Here is a 19,910-nt window from a genome sequence, read left to right as displayed (position 1 = left end):
AACCACCTCCCCCCACTTCACTGTATTCCTGATAAGAGCTCTAGGGGGAAGCATTTTCCAAGCTTATCTTGAATAGCTTCAGGATTCAACTGCCTTGGGAACTGTCTCATCACAGGGAAAATTGGCAGTTCTGTGGTGGTGAATGACAGGGACTGAATGGAGGCTCAGAGTCGGTTTGATTTAGAATCCTAGAATATCAGGGTTGGAAGGGACCTCAGGAGGTCATCTAGTCCAACCCCCTGCTCAAAGCAGGACCAATCCCCAGACTGATTTTTTTACCCCAGATCCCTAAATTGCCCCAAGGATTGAACGCACAATCCTGGATTTAGCAGCCCAATGCTCAAACCAGAGACCAATTAGTTGGTCAAATTAGATTATAAAAAAAAGATTATCAGCAAAACTGACACCCTCTCCCCTTTGCAGCCTGTGTATACAGGGTGATGATAGTCATGCTGCTCAGTTAGCCATGGGCTTAATGAAAAAGCAAGTGCCACAGGCTTGAGGCCCAGGATGGGAATGACTCTGCTCTACAGCAGTGACAGATTTAAAGTCTACACCTTGACCTAAAGCCAGCAGTTTATACCACTGAAAGGGGAGAGCGTGGCCTGCTATCTAATGGGACCCACAGCTCTTGCATCTAGCCCTGGAAGGTTCTGAGACTGATGGAGAAGTTGTCTGGAAAAGCTACATTAGGCCATTGTTGAAGTGTTGTGAATGTTACTCGGGCTTCTGATTTGCATCATGATAACTAAGGCATCTGCTCTAGAGGTGGAGAGAGGAGCTCTTCCTGTGGGGTATATTGGCACACATGCTGGACTGGGGTGGCAGAAAGGTCTTGATGGTTTGGGGGTAGTCTCACATGACTTAGTCACTCTAGCTGCCTACATCTCAGCCCCATTAACCCTTCATACACCATCTCATGAGGTGCATACTGTTTACAGCTGTGACTGTAAGAGGGCCAGGGAAGGGGGCTTCAGAATGTAGCCACCCCCTGCCACACACCAGTGAATGAGGAGGTGAAGGAATCACCCACATGTTTTTTTAGGATGAGTATTTACAAATAGGAAAATATTGAATAGGGACTATGAAAAGTAAATCTGAGAATTTCTGTGGCAAAGTATGTCTTGTCTAGGGAACTAAGCTGTCCATAACCAGACCTTCATTTTCCTGTAGCCTGATTTGCTCTGAACTCTTGGCGAATGCTTCCACTCACATTTCAGGCAGAGGGCAACATTAGCAAACAGAACCCCTGATCCTGCATTTAACCAGATTTTGGTGCTTTCAAATCCAACCCCTCACCCATTGTGAAAGAGGCTGAAGCAAGAGCTGGTTTTGGGGATGCTGCTGTCAGGTCTGTACTGCAGGGTATCAAGGGCTACATTGTGTGGGGTAAATATTTACTAAAAGCCAGCCATCGCTCCTTTCACTGTTCTAACCACTGCCTTGTAATTTCTATCAGTAGGCATACAACAGGGTTATCTAGCAGCTAGATATAGCAATTATAAACTGAACCTAACCCAAAATGCTAACTTCACATTCCAGTGTGCACCCATACTTAACTACAGAACTCTGTTCTTTGTGATCACACCACAAGCAAGAGAATCAGGACCTTTTACACCTGTGCACCAGCCCTTGCAGCTAATGTCACAACACAGGTGCACCCATTCAGCCCTTAGAGAAGCAGTCAGTTCTGAGTGTGGCAGGGTGGAGAGGCTTTTCCAGGTTAGTTTGTGCTCCCCTAGTAATTCTTCCTCAATGTACTTAGGACTTTTAACCCCATTGGGACTATTAAAGAGGCTCTTACAAAATATGATGCTAAGGTTGTAAGAGAATATCTCTGTGGTTGGTGGAGAATTAGCAGCAGATAAAATATATCTTAGCCTAGTAGGTCTCAACCTTTTCCCTTCTATGACCCTCCTCCCACCTAGCTGGAATCCAGGATAGACTTTTGTTCCATCTAGGACTATAGGAAGGTAGGTTAGTCACAGCTCCCTACTTGAGAGCCCATGGTTAGAGCCCAGCACAGATACAAAACTTGTATCCACATCTGATGGGCAAATATGTCTATGGATATCTGCAGATTTGCAGGGCTCTACCTGTGATGATGTTTGTATATTTTCCCTACCTTAAACTCACTCTCTATGTAGCACCATTCCTCTGAGTCTTTTGCTTTCTATAGAGCTTTCCCTGCTTGAGTATTTAAATTTCCTCTTATAGTGTAGTTTTTCCTAAGTTCTCATTGGGCTGCCAATGATTCATTTTTATAGTCCCTGCCCCTATCAGGGCGGACCCAGGGGACTTCCAGGTGTATCCTATAAAAGCAGCAACATATGCCCTCTCTCTGCCTGAGTAAGTTGATTCTAGCTACACTGGAAAAAAAGTGTCTCTTGAGGTTAACCCAACTGTAAGGTAAGGTAAAGTTTTAAGAAAAACCTCCTAGTTTTATTATACTAAGCCATAGTTCTCCTGTCACACACAAGGTTACAGCAAAAGGTTCAGAGAAAGTAACAAGCAGGATCCAAATAAAATTGCATATTTATTTCTCACCATCTTCCCTTCACTTTTAGAAAGAATAAGAATGGCTGTCCCAGCCACAGTCTCCAACTTCAGGGAAATCAAACTTATTTTGTGAGAAGAAAAACCAATGTGAGCCTGGATTTCAATTTAATACACAACTTTAGATAGAACAGCTGGATACTGCTTCTGGTTCTGCAAAGAGAGCCCAGGAATTGTATCTGACAGGCTCCTTTTGCCATTAGCTGTTAACTTGTGGATTTTGGTTGTATTTCTCTTAATGACTGTAAGTGACTATGGTACTGGTGAAAGGTGTGGGAGTAATACCCCTGCAGGGTGCAGTTCTCCTCTTAACCCCTAGAACAAGTACAGTTAGGGCACCTGAAACTCCCTACTACAAGGGGGGAAATTGTCCTTTGCACCCTGACTCTTCCAAATTGGATTGAGAAATGCAGACTCACTGTAATTCCCCAAATAACTGCTAGCACCTGTGGGTTACAACTGAGCTAGTCAGGATTTGACAGCTCAATGCATGCTTTTGTACTGATTTAACTATATTGGCTTAGAACAGTTAAATCTGCAGCCTCTTTGAGTGGGTGTTATCCTGATAAGGGTGTTATTTGTATAATTTACTCCTAAAATGTAGCTCATTTCCATAAATATATAACAATCTTTTATACCAATATAATCTCATCCTTGCTAGAAGACTGCATGGCTTTAACTATCTGTTTCTAAACCTATATAGGTAATAGGTAGAGCCTTCCAGGGAAACAACTCCCAGAGCCAATTTTCCATCACTCTAACCATTACTTCCCCTACCTATAATAAATGTTGAGTAGAGCTAGGCAGCACTTACCAAGCAGAAAGCTTTCCTGCAAAAAAAGAGGGGTGGGGGTTCTGAACTCCTCCCCCCCTCCCCACCAGGAAAATGTCATTTGATTATTTTTTTTGCAATGAAAGTTGTTATAACTTTGGAGCTTCAGTTCTTCCACTTGTGCCACCAAATGCAAAAGATTGAATGGAGCTGAATGGTTTATTTCTCCCTCTGCTTTGACTTTTCTAAATGCTCTCAACTTTGGAGGATTGGCAAAGCTAAAGGGTTTCATTTTTCCTTTTGCCACTTACAATCTGTAGATTTTTCTAAAGTTGAGGTTTTAAAGAGTGAAGAAATGAAAATATGCCCCTGGACACTACTCCTTTAATTGTGTTCAGTGGAAAAAGGGAGGGAAACAATTATGAAATTCTGAAAATTCACAATTTTGCAAAACAAGAATTGTTCTAGTGTTCTTCAAAACAGAAATAACTTCTAATTTTGGTGTGAAATTGTTTTTCCTTCTCAAGCTGCTTTAACACTGAATCCTTTTCCTGATCAAAACCAAATGACTCTTCTTTTACAATGGGTTTGAGAGGGGAATGGTTCAGCAGGTAACCTGTGACAGTTGGATTCTAGCAATGTTAATAGCAAACATCTATGGCCACACCCAATCTCTTCTTGTGTTTAGAAAGAAGAGGGTTTTTTAAATCAGGGAAGTATAGGAACTGGCATTATGTAACCTACACTAAACTGCTGCTTTGAAGTCATTTGGATTTGTTGGTCAGTGTTCCCTGAATAGCTTAGGAGTTACCTATGCTTTTAGCCTTCTGTTATAAGAAACTGGTTTTGAAGAATTACTTTCCTTATTCACAGTTACCTGTGTAGTCTGTCGGTGATCCAGATGCATTAAGCAAACATTGCCTGTGCTGTGAATGGGTGATATCGAGATCAGGGCTGTGCTAAATGCGTTGCATGTAATATAGAAATGGAGCTATTGTGTGAGGCTGTTAATACATTTTCTTCCTTCACATTTGTCTTCTGAGATCAATTGTATGAAATAAACGGAGTTGTTTTGTACCATCTTGAAAAAGACAGTCGAGAGAATCCCACGCTGGCAATAGGAACATGCTTATTTTTCGTTATTTGTATCTTGGTGTCTCGGCTGCAGCCTGCCATTAGAATAACTTAACGGTAATGCTACCATGGCACTTGCTAAGCCTACAGTGTAGAACAATTTTCAATTCCATTTTAGCTCACTAAAGATTTAAAAATGAAATGTACATACTCTTTATTTTGTAGGAATACACTGTAATTGCTTTACAGAGTCCAGTATACCAGTTGCATGTAATTACTACAGATGAACTTGCCCAACTGGAGCTCACAAAACTAGTGCATTTATCCCAAAGCAAAGACTAAACCCTCTAACTCTTTAAAAAAATACATTAAAGAACGTACCACACACACATATTGCACTTTTCTCCATATGAAATTTTTACCCCATATACATCTCACCAAAGTCTCTTCAAAGGAGCCCGTAATACAAGATACTAAAGGTAATACTTAACTATACAGTAGTATACACAATCCTCTAATGTTAGACACAACAGACTTGAACAAAAGCAGCCACTTCAAAGTAGCATGAATACAACGAGTGGTGCCCACAAAATAGTCTAGTGTGGCATTAGAAATGTTTTAAAGAAAATGACATGAAATGTTAAACAGGCTGTTAGTTGAGGGAGATCTAAGCTACTTCATGTTCATAACATTCAAAACTCTTTAGCTCCCTAGATACCTGCATTCCAAAACTCAGCAGTTTAAACTAGTTGGGAGACACTGGTAAAGAAATGACTAAAATGAGTTGAGATCAAACCACAACAATAATTCTGCTCTCTGTGCCCCTGAATCCTGATCCATGGCAGCCTACGATGTATGGGGTGGTAGGGTTTGTTGTGGAAATAGTTAAGAAAAGGGGCAGGCCATGTTTTGTAACTCAACTCCCTGTGCAGAACTGGGCTTCTGAATTTATTGTTCATGCTATGGAGACATTTCCATATCCATTGTTTGCTTCTCCCTCTTGCAGCTCTCTAGGTATTCAGCTTGGCCTCGTATGTCCACAAATGTTTGCTTAATATTTAAGGGGGCCCCCTTTCTGCCCACTCTTGCAGCGTGTGGTCACCTGCCTTGGTGAGATGTTTAGACTTCACTGGACCTCTTTGCCATCTAGCCATAAAGAAAGGGGTAAGTGGGCACAACCTCCATGCTTTAGCTTACACGGGATTTCAAATTGCCCACCAGCAATGACTTTGGAATCAATGTGTAGTCAATACAAAGCCTTGATTGAACAAATCTGACTGCACTACAAGTGGATGAGTGACCAGTATTACACAATGTGCTGTATAAACACCACAGGTCAGTCAGATTTTAGCATACTAGGAAATAAGGCAATTGCTGGCAGCAGTGCTGAACTTTTTCCTGTTTAAAGCTGACTAATACATAGTCACTAGATTTTTTTTTTTTTTTACCTTTGCCATGTAAATACTGTATTATTGCTCTGTGTGCTGGCTGCTTATTCTCTGAAGGGGAAAAAACGGTTCTGCAGTCTGATTTTTGATAACTCTGTTTATGACATGAAATTAGTTGGTCAGAAAATCTGATTATAAACTGACTGGGCTTTTTCTCAATGTATCAGGAATTCTTTCTTCTGCTACCACCAATTCAGTTCACTGTCTTGGTGCTTTAGACGGTGCCTGGAGAACTTGCCCGTGGGTCAGTGTAAAGTGACAGCCTAGATTTGGTGGGGTTGGGAACTTGTAACAAGACTTCGATTTGAGAGCAAAGTCTCAGGTGCAAGGTTGGTGATTGTGTAGTGATAGATACAGATGGCGCTATTAGCATATTTAGCCTCTTTCCTCACTTTGAACTTAATGAAAAGGGGAAAACCTTCCAGACAACAAAAGGTGTTTTTCATAAGCAGTACCTGCTTCTCTGCTGTTCTTTGTGCTTTAAAGAACCTGCATTGTGCTTAGTGTGTTCATCTGCTCACAAAGGGCTAAACTCTCCAACTATGGGGTACTAGGTTCTCCTTTAATATTGTCTCACAGTATTTCAAACACTGGAGACATCCCAAATTATGGTGATTACCTATGTCCCCTCTATGGATCCAAAGCCCAGCTGCTGTCTGGCATTTTGTGAACTGCAAGGGTTTGGAGACTCAAGTGCTTGCTCAAAGTGAGTATCTGTTGAAATGGTTAATATAGCAACAGTTCTTAACACTAAATATTGCTGTAATACTTTTAACATTTCACATATAGATGAGCAATCAAAACACTAAGAAAGTTACATTGTATTCCACATGGTGGAACATGTGCTCTGAAGTGACTTTGGCTTTAGCATGGATATAAATGGGGTATTGTCTACTTTCTTCAGGAAAAAAAGCATATAATCTGATAAAGAACCCAAAAAGGCACAGCACTATCACTTCACATGGGGTTTTTAAGCTCATTTTGTTTTGTCCTTAAGTTCTAAAACCTAAATTGTCCAAATATACAAAGCTTAATAAACCACCAGCAACGCAGACTGTAAATTCAAAATAGTTATTTTTAAAAAGCGACAGAGGACAGATGTATCCTCTCCAGTGACCAGAGCTGCTCCAAGGCAGAGGCCTCCACAAGAGGCTGTCTGCAAAAAGGGTTGATTTCTAATGCTACCCTGGCTGACCTTTTCGACAATGTCATTTGCTGCAGTTGTAAACCTCCTCTTGGTACTTTCACATCTCTATTAACTGATCCTTTACCTTTGGAGTATTCTGTACCCCCTTCAGAGGCCTCTAAAAACACTGCAGTGCCCCATGTCAGACCTAGCTATCATTTTGTCAAAGTTCCAGAAACTTCCCATGATGGGCAATTAGAAGGTTTTTGGCAAGTTTGGGGAAACACTGTTTGCTAGCAGGAGGATGTGAAGTCTGTTGGAGAAACACCTGGTGTCCTCTGAGACTTACTGTGGACTAATTCAACATCAGTAGCTTAGAACCAACATTTCAATGCCAAAGTGCAACTTTCCTTTAAATCCACCATGCACTAAAATGTCAAGAGTTTTTGATTTGCCTTCAGGTTACCCAAGTCTGAGTTCCAATGAAAAATATATTGCTTTTATTGCCAAGAAGTACAATGCGTCACTCATTCATTCTCCTTTCTTTTGCAGATCTTTAACAGGTTTCATCTGGTACTGGATGGATGCCAGCAGAGTATCCAGTTTTTGGAAGGGCCCCTTTTCTTTCTCTCAAAACTACATCTGTAATCTCCTTCTCTGCAAACTGGTTCTTTGTTTGACCAAATTGCACTATCCATCTCCAGCCCCTGCCACCGGGTTTGTGGCATAGTACTGACAGGATGAACTAATGGCTATGTAGCTTTTAGCCATCTCCGGCTAGTACCAGTCAGGTGGCTTTTACATCCCCCAGTAGGTCAAGGGTTGGAAAATAAGCCATGAATTTTAGGGTTGGAACAAAAATGAAAATTCACATGCTTTTCCTTCACTTCACCTGTCTTCCATTCTTAAGTTAACACTGCAGGGTGGCTAATTCACCAAGACATAGCCACTATGTTGGGGGTCAACAGTCTCCATCATTTCGCAATCAAAAAGTCCTGGCAACTCTGAAAGGGCTAACGCCTCATAGTTGGACTGAGACTCATGAGATGCTGAGCTCCTCTGGCTATCTGGTGATGCTACATTGCTTTGCGGGGCTGGGTTCATGGAATACTGGCACTGGTTTGGGTAGTCTGGCTCAGAAGAGGGGACAACTGGCAATTCACAAGTCTGATAGGAATATTGTAAGGGCGGCGGTGGTGGCTGCTGCACATGAATCTGCGATGGCAGCCGAGGGGAGCTGTGGAGCTGTGATGGCGGCAATGACTCCAGCTGCAGTTTCTGATACTGGCTAAGGAAAGGGTCATATTGCATTTGTTCTGAAGAAGGCTCCATTACAGGGCTCAAGGGCTGTGCCAGGCTGAACGGTGGCGGCGGCTGCTGCTGCTCCTCCTGGCCTGGAAGGGGCAGTTGACTTGAGCTTGGGTATGCGCTTTCGGCTATTTGCATCTGGTTAAAATAAGCCTGCAGCTGGGACTGCTTCTGGAGGAAGAGTCTCTTCTGATGCAGCCTGAATCAAGGACATCAACAGGAATTATTTTCAGTCTTTGAAATAGTAATACTTAGTGAGATTTGTCTGCTAATCATTCTAACAGCAATGGCAGAGGAGAGTGGTGAAACGTACACTGGGTTCCATAACCTTTGAGAGAGCCAATCCCTAAACTGCTAGTTGGGTTTCATTTACAGTTGAACCTTGTTAATTGTCACTTTGCTAATCTGCACACTCAACACGTCTCTCCCTGCTTCTTAGCAAAGGTGCAATAGCAGAGACAAGCAGTGAGGTCTCTCATGGCTAACGTTACAGAACATATTCTAATAGACTATGAAGTATTGTCCTGAACAATTAAAACTAGACTATGCTTAGCAAACAAATAAACCTTATGCACTATGCAATGCAGCAGGAATAATTTATTGAAAAAGCCCACACTTCACCCCCACAAAAATGCTAAGGTTGCTTGATCATAAAAAAATTCTCATTAATCAACATCCCAACTTCAACCAAAAATTGTAGATCATTTGCTTTTTTGTTTGTTTGCTACTTGCTAAATTTCAGAATTCAGCAACTGACAGTCTCCTCAGTTCCCCGTGCAAATTAGTGAAGTACCACTGTTCCTATTTTGTGACCTGCATCATCATCTTGGATTTTAACAAACACCCATGCTCTTCACATCTGACAAACAGGAAGAACTTAATATGAGGACTTTTATTTCATAGCTACTGTTGGCAAATTCCAGGGATATCACAAAAGTGGGATCTCCAGTCAGCCAATTTGCAGGACATCCAGAAATATGAAGTCCTTTTCTGCCTAGTCTCTGCAGTAGAGGTGGTACAAGACTGTTGTACCCAGCTCACCTAGTTTAGGTAGTTTACATTTCCTTACACGCAACCTTCTTTTCTTTATTTAAGACATGAAAAAGCACATGAAGTTGCTTGGGTCAGCAAGATAGTGTTCTGGATGGTTGTCAGCCTTAGCTCTCAAGCAAGAGTCGGCGTTACCTCTCAATTCTACAGCCACTCTTGACGCTCACTCCAGATATAAAGGGACAACACCAAGAAAGTAAGTGAAGATTTCAAGTCCCTCTACCAGTGTTTGTGGATTATGTGGATATGTCTCACTATATCAATTCCCTGCCATTGCAGGGGCCTTGGACATTGGTGCACCTTCATCCTTCCTGTTCTCTGCCTCTGGCACTCAAGAGTTGAGTCTCCTGAGGGCTGTTATACTTTTGTCTAATTCTGGCTGTAAGGCCAGACTCCTTCTGACCTTCAATTCTGTGACTCGTTCACACAAACCAGAGCCAGTTTTTAGCTGACTGTTATACAGGCCTTTGTATACCCTTGCTCTTTTTGCTTTTGTATCAGTTTTCTCTGTCTGCTGTTGAGCCTAGCAATTTAAATACACAGAGAAAACAATGAAACCGGTTACAAAAAGAGGGGGGGAAAAAAAAGGGGGGGAAGAGACAAAGATGTCTCTTCCAATCTAAACTCTGTTATTGTAGACATTACAACAAGCAAGAGAGTTTGAGAAGTGTCATTTTTAAATTGATTGTCCCTTTGGATGTCTGTCAAAGCCTGGCTCACAGGAATTCCTCATGTTCTTTGTGGTAAAATTATCTGGTCATGGAAAAAAGGCAGGAAATACCCAAATGACTGCAGGGATTCCGAGACACCACATCATTCATGTTCTGAGTTACCATAAATATTGCAATACATGGTACAGAAACTTTCACTGGAAACCATGAGTACAGAAGTATAGGAACACTGCCCCCAATTCACAGAACCTCTGCACACTAAAGAAGGCTCAGGACACACTATTATCTGCTGAATCAAACTTTTATGGCCCTTTATCATCACTGCAGTAGTCAGCAGTGGTGACTGTTGGGACCCAGCTCCCTGTCAGTCTTGCTCTCCTCCACTGCATAGAGGAAGTGAACAGGGCTACACTGTAGGGCTGGACTCAGGAGGGAAGCAGAAGGCTGCACCCTGTGAGTATCACACCCGCCTCTGCTCCTCCCTGGACAGAGCCCCGGCTGACCCTGCCGGCCCATCAGCCTGGCCCCATAAGCAAAAAATTCCCAGATCCTGAAAAGCCAAAATTTGGGTGAAATTGGCAAAACTTGAATAAAATCTAGGAATTTTTCAGCAAAAATTGGTAAATACTGATAATGAAGGGCCTTAGTACTGTTTTCGTAGAGATTTTTAGATGAGTTTGCCTGTCCCAAGAATGTCTCTGTTCTCCTATTACTCTGGGAGGAAGTTGCATGCAAATTACTCATCTACCCAGATTCTGAACCATAAGAACGGCCGTACTGGGTCAGACCAAAGGTCCATCTAGCCCAGTATCCTGTCTTCTGACAGTGGCCAATGCCAGGTGCTCCTCACCTGTGCTCTTGTAACTGCTGTTCCAGGCTTCGGGGCAGTTCTTTGCAGTACAGCTGGCAGGTATTCTGCGCTTTTGACAGCAGGCTGGGTTTCTGCAACAGTACCAAAAGATGATGGATTTAAAATGTGAAATGAAATGCACTGTTTTAAATGGATGTGAGTCCAGGAGAGAATGAACTGTCCCATAAAGCCTCAGCTGGGGAAGTACTTGTTTATCCTATCACAATGTGAGGGTTTTTAAGAGATTGGGGGCAGCATTTTCAAAAGTGGATGTGCAAGTTTTGGATGTCCAACTTTAACCTATCTAGCACCTGGTTTTGCAGCACCACCAGTTATTGGTAGTGCCTAGAGGCCCCAATCAGGATCCTATTGTGCTAAGCACCTGTAACTAAAAGATAGAATTTGCCCCAAACAGCTTTCAGTCTAAGTAATCACCCTCAACTATAACTGAAGTTAGTGGTAGCTGGAGGTACTCTGCATTCTGAAAAACCAAGCCCAATGTCACTCAAGTTGGATACCCAAAATAATCTGAACCACTCAGAATTCAAGCCCACTTGAAAATGTTGGTCTGTTTCTACATTCTAGATATGATTATTTACTAACTGGTAGCCATAATTGATTTCAGACTTTCACAGAGGTTAGACTTCTGTGGGAATTTTTATTATACAAGCTGGGCGAATCTGCAGAGTTTGTGTTCTTAAAAGAAAACCAGTAAAAATAAAAAGAAATGTTACTCTGAGATGAGAAAAGGACAGAGGCTCCTCAGATCAGCCCCCAAACTAGATCTTGGTACATTTCCTTTAAAGGAATGCAACCAAGAGGAGCTACCAAGAACTGTCACTGAATTCCTGTTACTCATATTTGCCTCTATTTAGCACATAAGTAACTGGCTAAGAAAGTGGAAAACCAGAAGCAGTAGCTGCAGCAACCAAAGGAACCCCTATTACACAAGGTGTAACTTGAATTTTTGTTGTTTTTACTAGTTATCCATCATTTTTCTCGTTGACAATAACTGTGGCTAGATTCGTGTGTACTATCGATGGCTGGCTTGACATTGTGGAGGAAGGCACTATACCTGCAGTCTGTGTTGCAAGTACTGTGTTTCTAAGCTCTGCCGTCTGGATAATAACTGTGGATGCACGCCATTAGGGAAGGCAGATACAGTCTCCTGCTGCTGAGAAGCTTCCTCCTAGGAAGAGAAGGCAAGAGCACAGTTTAATTCCTCCAGACAGAAGCTACATTTTCTGCTTAAACCCTTTAGGGAGCTGCTTACAGAGATCTCCATAGCTGCAGTGACTGGGGCTCTAGTGCCACTTGATCTGCGGGGCTCATTGCTCATTTAGGATTTAGATATGATTGTTTAGAATTCTCCTCGATGCCACAATAGAAAAGGCACACAATTGACTAACCTGAAGAAATACAAGGTATTTTCTGACTCATCTGCTCTCAGATCCCAGTGGCACCAGGACAACGCGATCCTGACCTTGTGAATATGTCTGCCTCTTTTCAGAGTTTTAAAACCAAAGCCAAAAGGCTTTTGATACGAATTTTAAAAAAGAGCTACACACACAGTAGGTGTCTCCAACAGGCACAATAGCTGCTGATGTGGCTGGAGAGAGAATGGTTCATTGGTTGGCACCACAACTGAGCTCTGATCTGTCACACTTAATGACACGTTTTTCTGAATGGATTGTGACTTTCTGGTTTCCAAAGAGTGAGGAGTGGCACCTAAATCTCACAGCGAATTGTGAGAAAGAACTGGGATTATCAGTGCTTCAAAGTTAGTCTCTAGACCATTTTGCAAGGAGTACAATAGGTTCTATTGACCATCCATGCTGATTATTCCCCTGAGCAGAAAAGATAGAAAGCGCTTATTTACATTTGCTGCCTCCTGTTTTATTACAAACTGGCAAATAAAGGAAAATGAAAGCAACCAGTTGGATTTTGTCCGGCAAAAGAAGGCCGAAGCTGACCAAGTGATGTACCACCAACCATATTTAAAATGACAAGCGGAGGTCAGTTCTGTTACAGCACAGTAACTCCACTGTGGCAGAACAGAATGTAGTTCTATACGCATCTAAAACACACGTCCTTTAGACAAACTAACAATCTGTTAGATCCGAAGAGCCCAGAATACCATCTCACTGGTTCCACAAGGCTGGCAAACACTAACCCATGAGAGCTCAGTACCTGCTCTACCCTCCATTATACAAGTGAGGGGGAGAGGAGCAAATTTAAGCTCTAAATTAATGTCTCTTTTAGGTCTCCCAGTGCATCTCCTCTCTTCATCTGTCTCTTTGAGGAAGGGGCTTGTTTCTGCCTGTGGCTTGTACTGCACCAAACACATGATTAGTGCTTAACACACACCTGAGGGGGGCTGTTGACAAGATTCTGCAAGTGGGGAGCAGTTGATGTTAGGTTGGGCTCTTCTTCTGATCCCATCTGTTCATATAGCAGCTGGACTTTATTCAGCTCCAGGATTCCTTTGGTTCGTGCCAGGTTCTGAAGGTGCTGTCTAAATGCTACGATTCCTGGAGAAAAGTCAAACAGAACAATGTCAGTGAAGCTATTGCAACTCAGTCAGCACAGCCAGCTGAACTCTGGCAGGGCCCAGCTGAGCCCTATTTCGCCACTAAAGCTTGGGTGAAAGCACACATGGTGCTACGTTTGTGCGTAACTTCTCATGACAACAGTGAAACGGTTACCTTGTGTGAGGGATGTGTCAGATGCCCTGCGCCCTTCTCGGAAACTGACGGGGGAGCGGTTGTGGGCCTCTCGTTTCTGGGAGGTCAGTGCCTGCATGGCTGGATTGGCAGGTCTCAGGCCTATAAAAGGGGGTGTCATTCTGGGTGCTGACTGGTTGGCCAGCACCATTTCTTTCAGTGTAGGAGTGTCCTCAAGGAAGTTAAGATCCCTCTGAAAAGATCCCATATCATATTCTGAGTCAATGCTGCTCAAAGATGGATTCTCATCCAAGGAGTAGACTTTCCCTGTGAGCAATAACAAGCATCAGATTAAATGAAAAGTGCAGTAATTTAGCAAAGCAAAGCACCACAGGTTGGAGCCATTTTTACCAGCACCGTCTCCAGTGACTGGAATGGAGGAAGTGTAAGAAAAATGCAAGCTTTATAAACACACTAACATTTCCAGCACTGCAATGGGGGTCACACACCTGGTTTTAATACTAAGTTGAAGGCTAAAATAAGTTAAATGGCTTGCTAGCAAGGATACTGTGCTCCCAAAGTGCTTTTCAAACAATCACTTCATTCACCACTGGGGTGAAACACAGAAGCCATTTACAGTGAACAGGTACATTACACAACTATTGGGGACATGAAGATGTGCATTCCACATCCAAATGAAACTGTAGGAGGCATTTAGGGAGGCAGAATGGAATTACCCAAACTGGAACCTAGCAGAGTTAGTGGGAACCAACACTTGCAGAAGTGCAATGGAATCTTGAATGGTTAGATGTGGTTATGAACTTGGCTCTATAATCGCGAAAAGACAACAGCTGAGGGCTTTAGCCTTGCTCTAAGACCTCAGTTGAGTACTGACACTGGTAGAATGCCATTAAGTCACCAATCTTGTTTCCTTCACCTCACTTGTTTTCTTGAGGAATTTCCCATTCGAGAACTGTCTAGATTCTGCTCAACTTGGGAGAACTGACAAGATCATAGCCCAACTTGGCATGGCGGCATTCCCGCATTGGCATTGAGCTGCCAGAGATACTAGTGTTTCTTTCTAGGCACAATCTTCACCTGGGAATTAAATGTTGGGATGGTTAATTATGCTAAAAATGTAACTCATTTAAGTTGCCTGCCACCCTCTACCCTTTCTCCATTGCCATTAGACTGGATACAGTTGTGCTTGCATAGGCCACCTGTGAATTTTCTCCGCTGTCTTCATATCTGCCTCTATTAATTAATTAATAAAAAGCTGCTTTTCTTGATAGTTCTTAATTAAAGACACAAACCAAGCTAGTGTTCTTCATCCAGCATGTAGCAAGCGGGGCTCTTAGAGCCTTAAACAAACTTTTGCAGAGACCTCTACAATTTATGTACCTATGCCTGGCATCATGACAAGCTGGTTGGTCACTTCTGCCAGAGTGTGACGTCTTTTCCCACAGCGGGTTGCTTGGAGGGCTGCAAATGCCTGCGCGGGATCGTCTTCTGATTCGCCTTCTGTCTCTATCCCCTCATCAATAGAGGTTTCCATCATGCTAGTAGGCAGTGACTGGCAGCCTTTCCTAATCACCATAGGGGGCAAGGGATCCAGCAAACAGCCGTTTACCTAAATGCCCCAGGGAAAAGAAGACAGACAGCATTCAATTAATAGCATAGAGGCTCCTTGAAGAATAAAATCTCTGCCCTATATTGTGGGACACAGACTGACTGACTCAAGGCAGCTTGGATATTCAGGGTCATCTGCGAACTCCTCTGATTTAAATCAGAGACCATTTCAGAGTTCCAAAGTGAGGGTCCAGAAGAGTAGAATCACTGGTCACCTTATTTTTTAGTTAACTTGAGAGATTCCAACAGTAAGTCTTAGTTTCCCTAATACTTGGGGGGAGGGATAGCGCTGAGATTTGAGCATTGGCCTGCTAAACCCAGGGTTGTGAGTTCAATCCCTGAGGGGGACACTGAGGGATCTGGGGCAAAATCAGTACTTGGTCCTGCTAGTGAAGGCAGGGGGATGGACTCTATGACCTTTCAAGGTCCCTTCCAGTTCTAGGAGATAGGATATCTCCATTTATTATTATTATTATTCTTGTCAAGAGTGTCTCAAAATCTGCTTCAGGCTTAGCCACAAAATATTTACATTTATGAAACACGTGAATTTTGTTCTCTTCAGTCTGTCCATTGTTTAATTTAGAGTCCGGCAAACAAGCATTTGTAAGACCAAGTTTGCCCTATTTAATTCCGCACTGTCTCTGTAAAACTGAAAACAATAAGTTCTCCTAAGTGTATTTCACAAAGGATCAGCAAACATGCCCTTCCTTGGTTCATGCTTAGAACTAGTCATTTGCATTATAGGTCCATTCCTCTTATCTTGTGTCTGCTCAGTCCAGCTGATGTGGGGGTATCTGGGACTTACAAGGGGAAATGAACAACATCAGTTTGTTCAGATAATTTTACATTTTGATTCCTTAATAGTGAATTGGAAAACGATGGAGCCTGTGTTCATACCATACTATAGCCGGTACTTTATGCAGTATTAAAAAATAGTTCGGTCTCTAAAGTACCCTAGAAGCTGTAAGCAGCTTCCTTTTGTAAGATTGGCCTGGGCTGCTACTTTTTTCTTCTGCCAAGATCAGGGTGGATAATTTTATTATTTTTTTTTTTTAAAAACCCTAGAATTTATTTTAAATGGACTTTTAAAAATTTAAACGAAATAAATTTGTTTTTCAAAATAAGCCCACTTAATTTCAATTTTAATTTAACTTTATGACAACCTATGTTAAGGACTAAATTTACAATAAAAATTTAAATAAAAAAAATTCAACAGTACATATTTGCTGCTGGAGTTTTAAAGAAAGTCAAACCACTAAACTGATGGAAGTCACTGGCTAAGCACCTGAACCAGAGTTTGTTGAAGTGCTAAATGGGCTTTTGACAGCAAGTAGCTGCTTCTGCAGGTACAGAGAGAATATTTGTTTTCATTTGTTTATTCAGGTAGTTCAAGTTCAAAATTTACTAGCTCATTCAAAATTGAGAAACTGAATGAGAGCTGAAAAAGCAAGAAAGTGTGTTCTCTCCCCATCTACCAATAAAAATGGAGAGTGAGGATGAGATCTGTTAGAACTAAAATCTTGATGGACGTGGTGACCTGAAAGAATTAGTTCAATTAATTAACTACAGACACTTCCTTAAACAAATCAGTATGTTTCAAATGCAATTTTGATACTTACTTTTTATGTATCCAGCACATGTAAGATTTTTAACTCAATGATTCTAAACTTCTTTTCTGTGCATTTTTAAATTAATTCCAATTTCCATACAAATACTGCTTGGCACAAGTCATGAGTAAAAAATTAGAAAATAGGCATTTCTTATTTACTAGATATCTAAGATAATAAAGTAGAATTAACATATTCAGGAAAGATGTGGACAAATTGGAGAAAGCCCAGAGGAGAGCAACAAAAAGGATTAAAGGTCTAGAAAACATGAGCTATGAGGAAACACTGAAAAAATTGGGTTTGTTTAGTCTGGAAGAAGAGAAAACTGAGGGGAAACGTAAGTTTTCAAATACATAAAAGATTGTTACAAGGAGGAGGGAGAAAAATTGTTCTTGTTAACCTCTGAGGATAGAAGAAGCAGCAATGGGCTTAAATTGCAGCAAGGGAGGTTTGGGTTGGACATTGGGAAAAACTTCCTAACTGTCAGGGTAGTTAAGAACTGGAACAAATTGCCTAGGGAAGCTGTGGAATCTTTCAGTGGAGGCTAGGGAATAGTTGTCAAGTGTAGTTCAGGAACCCATCCAGGGTCTAGCTCAGTAGGGATGTCTGGACAAAAGATGAAAGAATAAAGAGGCATCCTTGGGTTTGACATTTCATGGATTTAATAACATTTCCTCATTCTTGGTTTAAGAAGGTTTTAGAAGAAATAATTGAATCCTCTATTCCTGTCTAATACTGAACATTTAATATTACGCTTTTGCCTTTATTATGTACAGTGCTGTAAATCTTCTCCAAACCCTTCAGAGGGAGCTTTCCAACCATTGCCTGGAGTCTGTGAGGTACTCTACTCCTGAATTTTCCTCTTCTGCATTTTCATTTCAAGTCCCTCCAACCAGATAATTACCTCCCTGCTCTTCACTAATCCCCAGACATTTAAGCAGTTGCAATTTTACAAAATGGTGTAGAGTTCTCTACAGAGTTTAGTTTTATCAGATTAACTTCATAATTAGTTAACTGCTGAGCTGTTTTGGGTTGGGCCAATTGCCCACACATCTCTGTGGACTTTGCTTTCTAGTGAAAACCCAGTCAGGTTTTCACTACCTAGGTCTGGGAATGTAATGTCTATACCTGGATAAGGGTTAGAGTGGGGAGCACCCCATAAGCCAGATGATCACTAGATCTAGGAAAAGGGCAGGCATTCAGCTATGCCCAGATGGAGGATCCACAAAGCCCTCCAGATGAGAAATGTCTGCCTGGTTGGCTAAAAGATCTGTATATTTCTGAGAGAGTTACTTCATTTCCATGCTTTCTGGACTCATGGAAAGGAGACTTCAGGGTAAAACTGAAATTCTCTAGTTTATCCAGTCCTGCTTGGATAGAAGCGGAGTCACGTTTTGGGGTGATACCCATGGACAGCTGGGGTTGTCTGTTCATCACCTCCACAGCTGCACAATGCTAAATGATAGATATTTCTAGGGATAAACTTAGAAGGGGAAGAATGCATTCAGGCTTTACGTAGAGTAAATTTGGATTCAGTTTTATCCTGGACACTTCCTAATATCTTTTGCAATTTAATTCTTAAACTTCCCCCTATTCTTAAACTCTCAAGTTTCCCGCATAACATTTCCAACCTGTTTTAAAACCCACTTGAGCAAGCTGCTTGGTGCCAGAAACAGGTTATTTCTGAATCTGTGGAATCCCTGTACTCTCCTTCACACCATTCCTGCAAGCCACCAAGTTGTAAGCACCTTCTTTCTGATTGTGGACAAGGCAGGATGCCCTCTGAAGTCCAACTGTGCTGCTCCTTAGTCATGTGGGGATCACTGGGTGATATGAGGTGCTCCTACTGACCCAAGGAATGAGACTGGGACTATTTTCTGGCATGGCAGTGCATAGCATTAACTACAAGGGCCATCACCAGAGACTTTGATTTCATAGATTTGCTTTTTTTAAATACAGGGATTGCTAGTGTCTCTCCCCAGTCCTGACTGAAGAGTCTAATGGGTGACTGCATTACAAGAAGGGGCTTTTGTATGCACTCCCAGCTGGTGCAATTTAATACTGAACTAATGTAATTTTGTGACTGTAACAGAAAAGTTCAGTGGTCAATGAGATGCCAACACCACGCGGCAGAAGCATTGGTTCTGTTCAATAGGAAAAATTTAAATGTCCCCAGTTAGTCAGTTTTACAATAATATGGGGAAGGTCATCCCTGTTGACTGAGTTTTCCTTGCAATGCTATAAACTTGAATGAAAGTTTTGCACATGGTCCTGAGCACAGTGCAGACGTTCCCACTACACACTGGAATTCAGTTGGCCATTCTGTATAACTAGCATAACTTCCTAGTTATTAAACACAAGAGAAGATAACAAATGACCAGTCTTTGTGTGCCTTCTCCCAGAGTTTAACCGCTAGTAGCGGGGCCTCTGAGGAGTCAGATAGCAATGTCAAATGCAGGGATGCAATTCCTGCCACTGTTTTTGCAGGAGTAGAGGATGCATGCCTCCTCTCCACAAGGAAGCCTGAAAACAGAAAAGCATTAGTGACACCTGAGACCTTGCTAGAGGCATTGCTAACACAACCTCCAGCAGTTAAATCTGCACGGAAGGCAAAATGCCGGGCCCTACGGCCCTGTCTTGACCGGTAAAGTGTGTGGCTTTCAACCGAGTTAGCTGACCAAAACTGAAAAGCTCTCAATGCTTATGTAAGATCCGGGCTAACAAGCCTGAAAGCATACTAGTTAGCTTCTTGTAGCCTACGCTACCTCTCTAGCTACAACATGGCCTGCTAAATGTCTTCAGCCCAGGGTGGATTGATTTGAATCAGCTAGTTTAGGGTTACCATTCATCCGGATTCCCCCGGACATGTCCGGCTTTTAGAGATAAAAATAGCGTCTGGGGGAATCTGTAAATGTCCGGACTCCTCCTCTCTCTCCCCCCCCCCCCCCCCCATGCAGAGTGCGCGCGGCTGACAGGGCAGCTGGCCGGATGGTGCCACTTACGTGGGGCTCCAACAGCCAGAGAGAGCCCCTCCTCTGCTTCCCCTGCAGCTGAGATCACTTACTCCTCCCCCGCATTCACAGATCACCAGCCGGCAGTCTGGAGCTCCTTCCCCTGCTCCTCCTCCCCGGCACGCTGGTCTGAGCGGCAGGGTAA

General features: G+C 42.4%; 2 protein-coding genes across 4 annotated transcripts in view; one reads left to right on the top strand and one right to left on the bottom strand.

The window, feature by feature from the left end:
* LOC128822963 (alpha-1,2-mannosyltransferase ALG9) overlaps positions 1-19,910 on the top strand; it is a 116,732-nt gene that overhangs the window by 92,413 nt on the left and 4,409 nt on the right. For 2 of the 3 annotated variants that reach the window (XR_008441631.1, XR_008441629.1), the window contains exon 15: positions 17,531-17,593. The exons of the other annotated variant lie outside the window; for it this stretch is intronic. The gene's annotated coding sequence lies outside the window, so the exon portion shown is untranslated. The remainder of the gene's footprint in view (positions 1-17,530; positions 17,594-19,910) is intronic. 3 annotated transcript variants of the gene reach the window in all.
* SIK2 (salt inducible kinase 2) overlaps positions 7,460-19,910 on the bottom strand; it is a 104,356-nt gene continuing 91,905 nt past the window's right edge. The window contains exons 10-15 of the mRNA XM_054004873.1: positions 14,920-15,148; positions 13,561-13,845; positions 13,223-13,386; positions 11,931-12,044; positions 10,856-10,947; positions 7,460-8,483 (exon numbers count right to left, since the gene is read on the bottom strand). Coding sequence (XP_053860848.1) covers positions 7,904-8,483; positions 10,856-10,947; positions 11,931-12,044; positions 13,223-13,386; positions 13,561-13,845; positions 14,920-15,148 — 1,464 coding nt within the window. The 3' untranslated portion in view covers positions 7,460-7,903. The remainder of the gene's footprint in view (positions 8,484-10,855; positions 10,948-11,930; positions 12,045-13,222; positions 13,387-13,560; positions 13,846-14,919; positions 15,149-19,910) is intronic.

This window comes from Malaclemys terrapin, chromosome 15 (genome assembly GCF_027887155.1).
Source record: "Malaclemys terrapin pileata isolate rMalTer1 chromosome 15, rMalTer1.hap1, whole genome shotgun sequence".
In the NCBI taxonomy this organism is placed as follows: domain Eukaryota; kingdom Metazoa; phylum Chordata; order Testudines; family Emydidae; genus Malaclemys; species Malaclemys terrapin.
The sequence above is the reverse complement of the archived record's forward strand: the minus strand, read 5'-3'. Positions and strand labels throughout refer to the sequence as shown.